Genomic DNA, 15,679 nt, shown 5'->3' with positions numbered 1-15,679 from the left:
GGAGCGAGGCGGAGTTGCTCACCTCTGAATTTGCCTTCTTAACAGGGGAGGCTGGCCAGACGCACGCTGAAGGGAGATGGCTGTTCATCTCGTACGGGAAACAACAGCATTTCATCCTCCTTGCAAGTGCAACCACGATGCGTTTCTGTGGGGAAGAAATACTGTTCTGTATCTTCGAAAATAAAGGATCCTTTTTTGCTGTAGCCTGTCAAGTAGCCAGAGCTTGGTATTCCAGCCCTGCTCAGCTTCTGCCCTCTGAAGTCCTTCCACCTCACGTGCCTCCTTCTCTCATCTTTTGTAGGAAAGTGATTATTTTGGGGCAGCGCTTGTGGCACTCCCAGACTCCCTTAAGCAGTTGCAGGTCTGTGCAGGAGCACCCCCTAAAACCTGTGCTCTTCAGTCTGTTGCTGGGAGCCAGCAGCACTTCTTCCTCCTCCTTCTTGGGGTAACAGCAGAATCCGGCCCACTGAAAATAAACAGTCTTGCTTCATCCAAACACCTTCCCCAGAATTGTCAGTGACCCAAATGTCGACATCGGGGAAAAATAAAAGCTCTCAAACTCAATCTTTCTGATGTGAGCCACACCGCTGCTGTCCCAGCCAGCAGCACAGGCTGGGAGACCCCCAAAGGTCTGTTTGGGGGCTCCAGCTGGAGCTTACTGGGGTGAGGAAGCAGGCAGTGCGAAACCTCGCCAGCAAAGCGGGCTCAGTGAGCTGCCCGTGCACAAAAACCAGGGTGGTTTTAAGGAAAAAAAAAAAAAAAGCAGCTTTTTCTTTTGGCAGCTAAAGCCTCGTTAATTTGAAGGTTGAAATGGCCACGCAATTGGAAACTGGCGTCACCGTCCCCGCGGTGGATCTGAACGGGGATTAAAAGGAACCAGCGTGAGACCCCAGGTCGATGGGGTCTGGGGAAGCGGAGGGAAGCGCTGTGGGGGCCAAGCTGTCTCCTGCACAAAGGATGGGGGAGTCTTAGGTCCGCACATACCTTTTGTTTCCGGAAAGCCAGACCAGCCTCCCTGCGCTTCGCCTTTAAAGCTCTGTTTCATGAGATGGCGGTGCCCTACCTCAGGGAAGGGCAGAGCCCCGACGCCCACCGAGGACTCGCACTTTCCCTGCACAGCACCAGAGACATCCTCGTACCCCAGAACCTCCAGTTTAGCCAGAGGTAAGTCAGGAAGGATTATTTACTGGAGTGATTTAGCGAGATGCTTTAAATGGCATGTAAATGTTTGCATATTGCTTTGAGCGTGGGAACAGCTTTACGAGTGCTAGCTATTGTTATTTTGCATTGGAAACCATGTTCTTCTTAATACCAGAAAGAAGAACGTGTGAGCAAGCTAGTTAACTTGCTACAACACTCTTACTATTGCCATTAGCAGAGGGGACTGTAACCCACGCTGACACGGCTCTTCGAGCTCTGGGCGTTATTCTCATGTGGTATAAAGCATCGCTTCATCACGAGAGAGCACCCTGACCTCTCACCCTGGCTTGCAAAACTGTTTTCTTCTCAAACCTAGAAATACACCATGTTGCAGTCAGGCCTTTAAACTATAAAAACAACCCCAAAGCAACTGAATGCACAGAGAATACAATGCTCTGGCTGAAAACACCAGTCCAGAAACAGTTTGCCATCAATCGGCCGCGCTACGGCGGCGGGCAGTGAGGCGAGGGCTGCTCGCTGCCTGTCCCTCGCTGGTCACCCTGTGCCGCTGCGCTTCGTGGAAGGAGCCGGGGGTTGCTGATGCCTGGTGACCCAAAGCGGGCTTAATGGTGGAAACGATCGGGTATTCTCCCCGGCCCCGATTCTGCACGTGCTTTCAAGTCCCACTTGCTTCCCAAGTCCTGGGGTAGGTGCTTTGGGTTTTGTCCCAAAGCAGGGCTTTAGCTGGCAAGCTGGGGAGCAGGGGGGGCTCCCACTGGGTGCCCGCTGTCCTTGTCGGAGGGGTGGGTGCAGCCTTGCTCACCCTCTCCTGCCTCCAGCCCCACTGAGCTTCACCAGGTTCTGCGAGGGGCTTTCCCCCCCGCAGTGCCGAGCTGAACCCCCGGCTCCAAACTCTCATTTTTGGGTTTCCTGGGGTTTTTTTTGCTCACTCCCTGCCCCTCGCAGGAGTCCAAGTGCAGCCCTACGCGGTCCGTGGATGCCAGGGCAGAAAGCTGGTGCCTGCCCCAGCTGCTCTCCCCGCAAGCTGTGCTCAGCTGCCTGGAGGAAGCAGTTTATTCCTGCCTTTGCTGGAAGGGGATATTTTATTTATCTCCTTGGTGACTTTATCTGGATTTGATGTTCTATAGGTGCCACTTTTATCTGTCTTCTCCCCCCTTTCCCTTAACCTTGTTTGTGTAATCGCTGTGCCCAAATTAAATATTTACTGTTTTCTCTGTACTGGTGAGCCTCCCAGTTCCCTTCCACTTTCAATTAAAGATTTACTAGGTGGGCCTCAGCACTTCTGCAAGGCCAACAAACCAGCCCCCCCTCGTTAGATTTTTTTTAAGTGCTTCGTTATCATAGTTCAGCAGAGCACACCATAAATTAGATCTAAAACACACCAGCACGCACGCACGCACTCACCCCGCAGCGCCTGGCTTCATCCCTGCGAGGCTGAGCCCGAAAGCGGCAGGGTGTGAAGAGCAGGGTGGGCAAACACACCTCTCTGGAGGGGTCTCTGGCTTCCCAAACCATGCTGGATGGCGTGGGGGGGCTGGGGACAGCCCTGCGGCGGGGACACGGTGATGCTGGGCTGCACTGGGCAGGGCTGGGTCGGGCACCGCTCCCACCGCAGCTCTGGTCTGTTCGAGAGGCGGAGGACAGCGGCTTGCCCATCCTCAGGCCACGTTAAGGGAGGGCAGCTGCCTGCAAAATAGGCAGAAACGGGGGACTTTTCTCATCACTCTGCTATAATATTTATAATTAACCGACTCTTTAGATCAATATTTTATTGGGGAGGTTCCTGGGGTAATTCATGCTTTGAGCATCTTCCCTCCACGTGAATGAAGCCTGGGCTATTAGGAATAATGAACTTTTTGCTAGTTACCTTTAGCGAACTAATACATTTTTAATGCTAGCTGGAAATTTAATAATGGAAATTTAGTCGGTGACCTCAAAACTCACAGAAGAAGGTGAGGGAAGCGGACGGGGCCAAGCAGTAGGAGCAAAGCGGCAGGCAGCAGCTCGGTGGCACAGCAGGCGAACGAAGCCCAACCCCGGCGGCTTCGGCAGCAGGGATGCCGGAGGGATGCGGCGATGCAGGGGAAGGAGCCGGAGGACCTGCAGCCCCACGCACGCACCGTGCTCAGCACCCCCACGGTCCCGCCACTGTTTGGCGGAGAGCGAGAAAACGGCAGGATTTCCAGGCAAGCTGTTGAGCTGAGGGGTCGAGAGACACCATCCGCTCCTGGCCCTTCCTCAACTGCTGGGCGCTGCTGCAATGCACGCTGCTTTTTTATTTCCAAGCAGGTGAAAAAACGCTTTTACCCCCCCCACTTTTTCCCCCACCACCCTGGGCTTTTTGGGAAGAGCCCAGGGCTCGGCATCACCAGCCTCTCCCCCCCAAAGCAGCCGTTTCCCCCCGCCCTTGTCAGCAGCCGAGCGGCTGTCAGGGACCTGCATTATTTATCTGCTCGGTAACATTTACTGGGATCTAGTGTTTAATAACTGTCACTCCAATATATCTTTTCTTAATCCCCTCAGATCTGTCGCTGTGGCAATTTTAAATATTTATCAACGCGGTTTGTGTGTTCACTGTTAAGGTTGCAATTTTCTTGTAATTAAAGATTTACAAGACACTGCTCAAGATTTAGAAAGGCTTGGCAGAGATCAAAGCTGTTTGGTATTCACACTAGAAATCGCCAGCTCCCTGAAGGTTTTCTGCAGGACCCCGGTAGATGGGTGATGGTGCCGACCCCCGCCTTTATATTTAGTTATTTTTGCTGTTGCTTTTAACCATTTTTGCTGGCTCTCATTGCAAAGTCACACTTTGCAGAGGGGGGAGCTTTTGTCCCCTTCCATGTCTCCCCGTATCTTGCTGACACAGCTGAGTCTCTCTCAAAGCTTTATGTTCCTTGGGGCCTCATCCAGCCCGGGGCAGAGCCCCCTGCCACCAGCCGCTTTGAGAAGGGTCCTGCTCGCCCCGTGACGGCCCCACCGGTTCCTGCACCCACTGCCTGCTCCTGCCACCACCGAGCTGGGCTCTGGCTTGTTATTCCCTATTAATATTCATTCCCCATCAGCACGAGCCCTGCCTGCCTTTCCCCCCTCCCGGCCCTCTTCCCATTTAGCCACATGCAAATCCAAAATCAATTCTTCCTCCTTCTCCCACCTCGTTAAGATTTAATACAGTTCCAGGATGACTCGGTAGCAGTGAGGGTACCGGGGTGCCCCACAAATCCCACCGGGAGCAGACCCCAGGATGGGAGCAGGGTGCTCTGCCCCTTGCTGCCCCTTGCTTGCCCTGGGGTGGTCACAGCCTCCCGCACCCTCACTCGCTGTGGGGTCGGACCCCCAACACCCCAAAGTGCCACCTGGGTGCACACCAGTTTCTTAATTAATTATTTAAGCCTGCCTGGCACAGGCAGCACGAGCAGATCCGGTGGCCAGCAGCCATCACCCATCTCTCACCAGGACCCGAAGCATCCGTGGTCCACGGGCACCACTGACGTCTCCTGCGACGCTGCTGCTGCGCATCCCCAAGTCCGCGCTCCTCCGGAGACCCCCTGCGCCACGGGACAAATTCAAGCCGCAGCCTTGTCCACGACAGCATCCCCTGCAGATGGCTCGGCCATCAGGAGAGGAGCCAACGCTGGGAAGGGAGCGGGGCTTCCCAAAACACTGCCTGGTGGAGACGGAAGGCGAGAGCTGCGAGCAGCCAGCCGGGGCTGTGGAAGCAGGCAGGGTAGCTGGTTGCAAACCAGCCCCTGGAGAGGTCAGCACTTTTCTAGCCTCAGACAGCTCCAAACTGACCTCATGCCACCTCTCCTGCCCTGCTGCTTTCCATCAGCCTGATTTTAGCCTCAATTGCCTACTTGAACGCAGCTGAATCCATTTACTTGGCCGGCCAGGCTGCTCTAGCAGGGGGCAGGAGCTACTTCAGCTCTGAAAGGCTGGAAAAGGCAACGGGAAATAAATGAGCTGCAATCATTTCTCCTCTGTGACTCCTGCCTTTGCTTCTTCTTCCTTTCTTCGGTGACTTCTGGATGGTAAAGGGCAAAGAAGCGCTTGTCTCCTGACCCCGGCACGTGCTTGGAAAGGGAAAAGAGACTGAGGACCGTAAGTCACTAAGCGGCTCCCTGCCTCAGTTTCCCCACCTGTAGATCCGTGGTAAAGGAGGGAGGGGGAGAAGTGATGAAGCATTTGGAAGGAGAGCTGCTTGCCGTGGAGATTGACAGACAGGTAGATTTTCCTAAAGGTTTTGAAAGCCGCACCTGCTTCATCATAATGGCATCATGCATATGGATAACACTGCTGACATTTCCCAGGGAGGTCGGGTGTTTTAATTTAAATCATTTTTGAGGAAGTGCTGGAGAGAGGAGGGGAGGCCTGCTTTGATTCTCTAACGAAGTAATAAATATGTCCCTGTCACGCTCCTCCCAGAGCCTGAAAGCCTTTGGTGCAGGCAGGGAGAGGGGCAGGCGGGTAGCCCTGCCGCCCAGTGATGGGTGCTGAGAACGGGGCACCTGCACCGCAGGGCCCTCGGCAGGTCCAAGGGCTCTGCGAAAGAAGGACACAATGATGGAGCCACTCCAAAAATCAGTTTTATTAGGTGCTTAAAATAGAGCCTGGCACGCAATGTTCCCGGTTGGCTTTGCTGAGAGAAGCTCAGTTGCATATGAGATCCACGATGCTGTTTGCACTGAGAAAGAGGAGGAGGAGGAGGGGTAGAGGGCAGAAGAAGCAGAAATGAAGACTTTTGCTGCTATCCTCAAAGTGAAGGTAATAAAAAAAAAAATAAAAGGAGAAATCAAACCCGACGAACAGCTAAGGAAGGGTGGCTTATGGGAGAGAAACAAGTACGCAGGGGTGAGACCTGGTGGGACAGGCTGGAGGAGAAGCATTTCCCAAACAAGCCTTTGACATCCCAGAGGGATGGAGGGGAAGGACTGGGAGGTGATGGAGGCCACCCCTGCTCGCCTGCCCTGCCCCGTCGGCCCCCCCAGCACCCCCGGGCTCAGCTGGCAGCAGCCAGGAGGGCTCTCAGGTCTTGGTGACAGTCTCTTGGGCTTGAGAAATTTGGGAGCCTCCTCACTAGAGCATCTCTTTGAGAGCTGCATCCCTGCGTGGCGCTCGGAAATGGAGACTGCTGTCCCCCGCTACCGGTAAAGCTGCTTCAGTGGTTAATTACTTCTGCTGATTAAAAAAAACCCAACATCTTGTTTCTAACTTGAGTTGCCCTGGCTCTTGCCATGCCTTTGGGGGGCAGATTAAAGAGCCCTCTAGTCGAGAGCATGCTGGGTCAGACGCTACTTTCCCCCTTTCCGAAGCATCTCTGGCTCCTGCCACATCCTTGCTCTCTGGGCTGAGAGTCAAGACCCCGCAGAGTGAGCCTGCCTCGGCGCCCGGGGGGCTGCTCCTCCTTGAAGGGAACTTAAGATGCAATTAGAATTTGCTGTGCCTAAAAAACCCTGTTCCCCCTGCTTGGCACCCCAAAATAACCCTCGTGCACTAGCAAAGCCTCCCCAGGTGCAGAATCCAGCCTCCAGGCAGACGATGAGCTGTAAGTCCCCATCACAAGCCCTGTAAAACTTTGCAGCCGCTATAATTCGCCCGGCAAGGTTCATTTTTGGCCGGTACCTCCGGATGAGGAGCGTGAGCATCGCTCCTCTGTGCCGGGGCTCAGTGCTGCGGGGAGGGCGGCAGCCGGGGCTGCTCCCCCAGCAAACCGTGCTGGAAGCCGCAAGGTGCGGAGGGTGAAGCACGCTGGTGTGAGACCCTTGGCTCTCCCCGGCCTCCTCCAGCGAGGGCTGGCTTTAATTTGGCCGCCTGCCTTGGATGCACTCGGTTGTGGCTTCTGTAGGAGGAAGGGTCTCCGAGCAGACAGGACCTTGCCCCCTGGATGACAGGGGACGGTGCTGGTGAGGCTCTGCCCGCAGCCGCTCCAGCTCCATGTGCCCCATCCAGGCTCGGGCATGGGGAGCAGGGAAGGGTTTATGGAGCATTTCCTCCAGCACGGTGCCCAGGAAGGGCTGGTTGGTGCTTTAATAATAAATAACGACAACAATAAATAGTGGATGAGGCATCTACGGTGCTCTCAGGGAGGAGATAGGAGCGGTTCACAGCAAAGCTCCTGTTCTGGGGCATTGGGGGGGTGATTTGGCCACCCCTCTCCCGTGGGGAGCCTGGGCTGGAGCACCCACCCAGGGACACTCGGTGCGGGGGACCCACTGGGAAAGGAGTCCTGCAGTGGTGGGTGCCTCTCTCTGAATGCACTGCACAGAGCTCCTCGGGTTTCAAAGGAAATCAAATTAATTGCACGTATCTTGCATTTTAATCTCTGGTTTGCAGACATCGCTTTTAGAGGGGAGCAGACAATTCAGGCAGCGGCTGAACCTTCACCTCCCGTCCCAGCGTGGCAGCAGCAGCCTCGATAACCGTGATCAAAGAGGCTTTTTCTCTACACCTACAAAATGACAACCTTTAAGGGGCTCGGTCCTTGCCTTGTTTGGGAACTGATGATGTTTTTTGCAGGGAGCGGGATGGTGGAGGGGATGGGAGATGCAGGCACTGCCTGGGGCTCAGCCCATGCATCGCAGGGACGAGCAGGATTAAATCAGGGACATGTTTACACTAGGGAAATTTCTCAGCAGCTATCTCCACATGTTCCAGCACCAGTTTAGCTGGACCACAGGGAACATATTTTGCATTTAAGCTTCCCCGCTATATAAAAGGCAGAGGAGAAAGGCTGTTTCAGGCCCTGAGTCTGCAAACACTGATGGTTGCACACCTGAGTGAAGCCGGCGGGGCTGGGGCTCCGCAGCCAAATATACAAAGCAGATCATGACTCTAATTCAGCAAAGTATTTAAGCCTGCACTTAACTTTCAGCTTGTGCTTAGGGCCCCTGGAGATCTCGCTGGGTCCTGAACACATGCTGAAGTGCTTTGGTGAGCGGCAACGGTGTGCTGAACGGGGACCGGGGAGAGCCATTACCCTCCGAAATAATTACCCGGTGAAGGCGCAGAAGCCGTTTTGCGTGCCTGGCTGAGCGTGGAGCTTATCCAGCGGGGAACCATCTCACCTTGGCTGGAAGATGAATGAGAAGTTCAAACAGCTTTTTACCGTGTCAAGGTTTTCTGGTCCCTTCAAAGCCCCGTGCACGCAGCAACTGCGCTGGCACAAGCGGCTTCACTCGAGGGGGCACCGCCTCTGCATGGAGATGCTGTCTCCTGGGGTACCTGCACCCCATCACCCCCCCGGTCTGGCTGGGATGTTTTTTCTTGGTCTTTCCCATGGAAAGGTGCCAGCCAGGCTCTGGGTGCACCCATGCCCACACCACGGGCCGCACCAAGGGTCTCTTGGGGCCGCTTGTGTGTTGGTAAAGGCACATTTTGTTTAGGGTTGCAGTCAAGCCGACCCCAAAGTCCTTACCTCTAGCAAGCAGGGATTAGGTTTAGGCCCAAGCAAAGGGATGGCTTGTCCACGTTAACCAGGGAGGGGAACATTTCACCACGTCCCCTTCATCTGGCACAACGCGGGGGGGAACTGGTGCTGCCCACTGCTCCCTTTCGTTTGCAATTTTAACTGTTTCTGAGGGAAAGCAGCAGCAACAGCCCCGGAGAGCAGGTTTTGCATCCCCCCTCCTTCGCCTCCCACCAGATGCGCAGCGATGCCCAGGGACGGTCCTGCAGAGCCCCCCAGCATCTGAAGCAAGGGGCTCCTACCATGAAGCCCTCCAGCTGCACACCAGTATACACAGGATTTCTTTTTTTTTTTTCTTTTTTTTTTTATACAAAAACAGAAAAGCAAGAACTTCCCCCCCCTTTTTTCGCTTCCCATTTTTCCTCTTTTTTTTTTTTTTTCTTTTTTAACATTATCCACAAAAGTTTACAAAATAGCCTTGAGATTAGGCTTGCGGGATACAGGATCCAATCAGCTCTTGCAGAAGCCGGCCAGCCCCACAGGGATGCCCGTTAAGAGATGTGTCACCATCGTCATTTCTGTTTCTTTTGCCCAAAGTCCCCTCCTTTCCCCTCTGCTTCCCCCCGGCCGACGGCAGCAAACAAGCGACAGGGCAGCAGGAAGGCGCTGGGAGTGGGTTTGTGGCTGATTATCTGAGTGCTCAAAAAAAAACCCAAAAAAGAAACAAGAAAAGAACACGTATCCCAGAGGGAAAGGCCTTTTTTTGTATTTCCAAAACAGGGACTGTCCAGCGAAGGAGCTGACACCACTGGGGTGCCTCATGGTGCCAGCGGGACGTGGGGAAGGGGTGATCTACTGATCATCTGTATGGCTCTTCAACCACTCGAGGCATCGTCCCCCTCGGCCTCGGGCCCCTCTGAGCCCTCCCGGCTGCCCAGCGGGTGCTTTTGGGACCCACGCACAGATCCAGACCCTACACATGGATCCAGACCCTGCCAGGACCACGAAGAGCCTCTGCAAGCCCCGTGGCCAGCTCTGCTCCTCTCCATCTGCCACGCCACTTTGGCTCTTGGTCAAGTCCATGAAATTCCCTTTTTTTTTTTTTGTTTTGTTCAGTTTTGTAGTTTAGTTATCTTTTTGGTAAAAAATAGTTTCTCCCTCCCCACCCCAAACCACCCCACCCCACAGTCAGCCCCACCAGTGTATCAGCCTTCAGCAGTCCAGGGGGGCTGCTTGCACCTCCACGGCCAGGAGCTGCCCCCCACGCTGCCCCCGAGCCCAGGGCTGGGCGAGGGGGGGATAGACCACGCGCACGGCCGTGGCACCCCGGAGCAGCTCTGCTCCAACGCTGTAGCGAGCTATGAGGCTGGCGGCAAGGAGCAGGAGACAGAGGACCAGCACCATCAGGAGGCTCTGCCTGCCCTCCAGGAGCCAGTAGCGGTGGGCAGCCTCTTTAGTCCTGGCGTTCACGCAAGCCACCTTGGCCTGCAAGTCTACAAAGGCCACGTGGAGGCAAGCCCAGTACTCTGTGTCCTGGTGGAGCCGGGTGATGTTGTACGTGTGGGTCCCCATGGGGATCCGGGCCACGTTGGTCATGTCCAAGTTGGAGCTAAGCAAGAAGCTGGACCAGGTGAGGTTGGAGGAGATGGTGTTGAGATGCGGCTTCCAGGCAACCAGGATGTGGTAGGCCTGGACATCTGCCACCACCAGCTCCAGGCTGTCCTCGCTGAGCGGGAAGGAGTGGTTGACCATCATGCTGACGCTCTTGGTGTCTGCTCCGAGGAGGTTGTGAGCCACGCAGGTGTACAGCCCGGCCTCCCGAGCCGAGATCCCATGAATCTCCAGCGTCCCTTCGGGGTGCACCTTGTACCGCCCATCTTCTGCGTAGGGGATCAGCTTCACCCCCGAAGGGGTGACCCAGTAGATCTCCGGGTCCGGCTCTGCCAGAGCTCGGCAATGCAAGGAGACATTGTCACCATCTGCCACCTCTAAGTGGGAGGGGAAGCTCTTGGTGGAGATGAGAGGCAGGCACCGGTCCGTCATCTCCCGGAAGGGGACATCCCGAATGTGCCTCCTCTTGAGGTCGGGGGGCTCGGCGCACAGCGTGGACTGGGGTTCAATGAAGCGGATGTGGTTTTCCGTGCTGTTGACCCAGCGGATGACGCAGTCACAGCGGATGGGGTTGCTGTGGATGCTGATCTCCTGCAGGTTGGGCAGGGACTCGACTGTCTGCTTATGCAAGGCACTTAGGGCGTTGTTGTTGAGCATGAGGGTTTCCAGTTGGGGAAGGTGGTGGAATGCATTGGGGTGGATAAAGGACAGCTTGGGGTTGTTGGTCACATCTAGCTTGGTCAGCTCGGGGAGGTTGATCAAGGCAAACTGGTCTATGGACACCAGCTCCTCCATGTTGTTGAGCCCCAGCTCTTTGAGGTGCAGCATGTTCGTGAAGTCGCTTTGCTTGACCCTCTGCAATGGGTTTTTGTTCAGATCCAGGAACTTGAGGCCAGGAACCTGCTGCAGCGCCCGCTTGGGGACGTTCACGAGCTTGTTGTCATAGAAAGACAGGCTCTCCAGGCTCCGCAGCCCTTCCAGCGCATAGTCCGAGATCTCCCTCAAGTTCATCCCAGCCAAAACCAAACTCCGCAGGTTCGACAGGGGCCTGAAATTCATATCCAAGATTGCATCCACCCTATTCCCTCCGATCATGAGGATCTCCAGGCTGGGGAGCATCTGGAACCAGCGGCTGTCGACTGTCCTCAGCAGGTTGGAGTTGAGGTGGAGGCGCAGCAGGCTGCCGAGGCCGGAGAAGGCGCAGGGAGCGATCCTGCGGAGCTGGTTGTGGTTCAGGTAGAGCTCCTGCAGGTTGCCCAGCCCAGGAAAGCTGCCATCGGGCAGCTCAGCCAGCTGATTCTCCTCCAGGTGCAGGCTGAGCAGCTGGGGCATGCTCTTCAGGCCAAAGTCCCAGACATCGGAGAAGCTGTTCTGTGACAGGTCCAGCTCCGAGAGGTTTCTGAGATAGTCCAGCTCACTCTGCTCAAGCCTGGCGATATTGTTGCTTTGCAAGAGCAGGGTCTGGGTCCCCTCCGGCAGGTCTTCTGGCACAGCGGAGATGAACAAGTCATTGCAGTCCACCGTGGCAGCCTCCCGGTACACCGAGCGGGGGGTGTACCACGGCCTGATCTGGCAGACGCACTGCGGCGGGCATTTGACCTTCCAGGGCACGATGGGGATGGCGGTGGCGGCCACCACGCAGAGCAGAAGCGAGCTGGTTTGGAAGCGTCTCATTTTCAGCTGGTGGGACCGGCTTCCTCCAAGACAGGAAAGGCTCACGGGACACATCCAGAGCAGGGCACGGGGCAACAGCCGGGTGGGGACGGCATCCACAGGAGAAGCTGCTCCATGCGAGCCCCTGGCACCGATCAGCCCCTGCTGCCGGCTGCCCTGCCTGGCCCCCTCCACCGAGAGCACATAACACCCACGACCAGGCTGGTGCCTTCAGTCAGAGCTTCGCCTTTTCTTCCTCCCCAAATGATTCATTTTTGCACTCGGCTGCATCTTTCAGGTTCCTCCTCAAAGTCATTCCTGAAAGAGGCCAGACAACAAGTCGCGTTAGAGGAGACCTCACGCACGTGGCAAACAAGTGTGTTGGAGTTTAATGTTTCCTATCCATAGCATTAGCAGTTCCCTCCCAGCCCAAGAGGTTTTGAGTGTAATTAGCCCACAGATGCACTGCCCAGGGCCACCAGCAGCCCAGGGACCTTGGGCCAGCCTGGCTCAAAGGCTTTCCCGTGAGCAGAGCTGGAGCTGCAGATGCTGGGAAGAGAAAGTCTCCATGGGGGTAACTTTCCTTCAGGCTCTCAGGACCCTGCTTTCTGCCCGTTATCCTCCCCAGCACCAAGTGCCCCCACCCAGGACTTCCCAGCCCTATTTGCAGACCCCTAAAGTGTTTGTCCCCCGTTGGGCTTGTGGAAGAAACGTGCCCCTGAGCACAGACCTGTTTCTTGGCATCTCTTGCTGAAGCCCTGCAGCAACACAGGCACCACAGGCTCAGAGCTCAGTTTGCTTTACACTGGAACAGGTTATCCCAGATCCAGCTCATCCTTTTTATTTCTACACTAGCAAAGCAGTAAGCTCACCCACCTCCGCACAAACCCAGGCCTCAAGGCTTAAAGTAGCCAGTACTGGGGGGACTGGTGGCCCAGAGGGCTGACGCTGAGCAGAAAGCCGAGCTTTTAGGGAAAGAGCAGGACACGAGCAAGGACAGCCCCCTGCACGATGGGGCTGGAGCAGCCACACAGACCCCTTCCCCTTCCCCTTCCCCTTCCCCTTCCCCTTCCCCTTCCCCTTCCCCTTCCCCTTCCCCTTCCCCTTCCCCTTCCCCTTCCCCTAGCAAAGCCCCCCCAGCTCCTTTTAAAGCACTGGCCCAGGGCGGGGGCAATTTCCTGGGAGCAGGAAACCCTGATTGGGCTCATCCGAAGCTCCTGGGGGAATGCCGAAGCCCCTTAACCCCCTCCGTGCTGGATGCGACCTTGGCCTCAGCCCCTCGCCTTGCACCCTTTCTGGGGAAAAGGGGTCGGGGGTTCCTTGGTGAGGGGTCGGTGAGGGGCTGGGGTGGGCGTGAGCCCCCCGGCACCTCCCTGCCCCTCTCCCCATCCAGCTGCGGGGCTCAGAGGAGCCAGAGCCGGCCACCGCCCCACCTTTGATTTTTTGATTTGCTACAGCTCTCCTGACCCGCGCTGACACAAATCAAACCAAGCCCCAAAGCTTCTCCCCATCTTAAAAGACTCTCACGCGGCAGGAAAAACATTAAAAAGCAGCTGGAGTGGGAAAAGAAAGTTTCTCTCCAAGCAGCTCTATTTTATCACCCCCTTGCTCTCCCGGTAAAGGGCTTCCAACCAAAGTTTATTCAGCATCGACTCATCCAAGCCTTGCTCCAGAATTGATCCCGTGCACTTCCCTTCTTGCCTGCTGCGAGAGCATTGGCTTTTAAACCATCTCCTGGAGAAACAGCATTAAAGAAGAGGAAGGCTGTATTGATTTCTGCATCCTTCTGATGGACCCTCATCTTTCTTTTTAAGTGCACAGGCATTTCTGTGACTATAAATCTCTCCGGCCATTAAAATATAGAATCTTTTCTCCTTTAAAAAATAATATGGAGGAGTGGGGTTTTCTTTTTATTTCCTTAAGGCTGTGAAGAAAAGTCCAGAAAAAGCACCTTGTTTCAAACTCTATTTCACAGGGAAGACCCCCAGCTTTGCTGTTGGGTGATATCTCCACAGCGTTTGTGTCTGTAACCCGGTTTTATCCCTTTTGCCCAGTATGGGACGGGGTTGCAGCACTGATGGCTGCGGCAAGTCTTGCATACAAGATGATGCTGTAACAGTCCAGGTGTTCGTATAAGTAACGGGATCAGATCTTGCAGAAAAACCGTCATTTTTTGGAAACTCTGGGTACTAAACTTCGTAACTCATGGTTTCAAATGGCATGGAGCAAACCGAACAGGGAGGGCATCGACAGCGTGCGGTCCCCGCTGCGGGGTACAAGCCCCGGGCGGACGGTCCTTGCAAGGGACGGAGCTGACCCCGCTCTGCCGTGACAGCCCTGCTCCCTGGTGACAGCAGTGACACCCCGGGGACCTGCACCATGAATTCCTGCAGTTCAGCCATGGGCTGGTGGGGAGACGGGGAAGGAGAGGGCAGGAGCGCGCTGGTTGTCTTTTATCCATTACCCAGTGAAGTCAGGCTCATTATTTCTTAATTAGGCACTGAAGAAGCCTGCAGGTTGCATGCAAACTCATTTAGCCTTTTATTGCGCCGCACCGAAGATGGATGGTGGGACGGACCAGGCAGTCCCGCGGCTCCCGTGGCCACGGTTTTACTTCTATCAGTTTACATTTTGGGTCCAAAAGCCTCCCCCTGCGGAGCTGCATCCCCGCCAGCCTGCGGAGCCCGTGCGGGAGCCAGGGCTGGCGAGGGTGAGGGACGGGGGTCCCGGGAGAGAGCTGGCCCAGGGGAGACCCGGACCTCAAGGGGCTCACGCGTGGGAACAGTGGGGTCGATTCCCTGTGTGCAACTTTGCAGTGGTTCACGTGCACACGTGCACCCTGAGCTCCCACCCGCCCCGTCCGTTCGCAACTCCCCAGCAGCACCAAAGCACCGACTGCGCCCCAAAAGCCCTTGTTTTCCCCCCAAACAGACTCAGGGCACAGAACAAGATAGAAAAGCGGAGGGACCTGGGATTCGAGGCTAACAAATAAAGAGATCAGGCTCGAGACGCGGCTGAGGTTGGGAGGCTAAGCGGTGTCTCCCAGGGAGCCCAGATTTCATCTCCTCTCCAAGACAGCCTGATTTGCTGCCTTTGCAGGCGGTGGGAAGACGCTGCCCCAGATAACGGGAGCCTTGGTAAAAACAGAGAGAGGAAGGGGGACAGCAAGGAGCAGCGGGGACGTGGGTCGCTGGAGGGTCTGCTGGGCACCGGGACCCCCTCTGCGGCCAGGCTGGGCTCCGGCGAGGCCACGGGTGCCACACGCCCCTCCAGCACCGGCAGCCCCCGGCTGCTATTTCGGGCTCTTCCTCGGCGTGGGCTGCGGCGCGGCGAGAGTGACAGCAGGGAGCCGGGTGACGTTCCTGCTCCGAGTTTATTTTTTTCCAAAAATGCAGAGCCAGGGGGCTGAAACATTTGCTGCAGTGCCCTGAACACGGGGAAATGGAAAATACCCCCAGTTTCCTTTTTTGCCCCAGGAGGACCCAAGCCCGGTCCCCACACCGGGGATGCTGCTGGTTTCTTCCATAATTCCCCAGCATTTACCCAATTCCTCGGTCTCCCTAAGGCATTTCTGTGACTTCTGCCTTCAAGGCTGGATTTCTCCCAGGTACAAATATCCATCTCCCTTTCCACACAGCTCACTGCAAAGCGTGAATGCAAAGAAGCTGGAGCCCCAGTATGCCTTTGGTGAGGGTTTTATCCGGAGGCGGTCTCCAAGGACATGAGCCACAAAGTGCCAGGGCCAGGCAGGGGGTCCGTGGTGCTGCCCCAAACGGTACTGGCCTGAATTTGCCACAAGCCCACGACATCTTCTGCGGTGTCACTTGCTGATGGGGGGCTCAAGGAATCTCT

At 55.8% G+C, this 15,679-nt stretch overlaps 1 protein-coding gene across 1 annotated transcript; it reads right to left on the bottom strand.

Annotated features, from left to right (window-relative positions):
* Positions 1–9,775: 9,775 nt before the first annotated feature.
* Positions 9,776–11,902, bottom strand: LRRN2 (leucine rich repeat neuronal 2). The gene has a single exon (XM_075521850.1). The coding sequence runs from the start codon at positions 11,900–11,902 to the stop codon at positions 9,776–9,778; it is 2,127 nt and encodes a 708-aa protein (XP_075377965.1).
* Between the last annotated feature and the right edge of the window lie 3,777 nt (positions 11,903–15,679).

This window comes from Mycteria americana, chromosome 20 (genome assembly GCF_035582795.1).
Source record: "Mycteria americana isolate JAX WOST 10 ecotype Jacksonville Zoo and Gardens chromosome 20, USCA_MyAme_1.0, whole genome shotgun sequence".
In the NCBI taxonomy this organism is placed as follows: domain Eukaryota; kingdom Metazoa; phylum Chordata; class Aves; order Ciconiiformes; family Ciconiidae; genus Mycteria; species Mycteria americana.
This window is presented reverse-complemented; position numbering and strand designations above follow the sequence as displayed.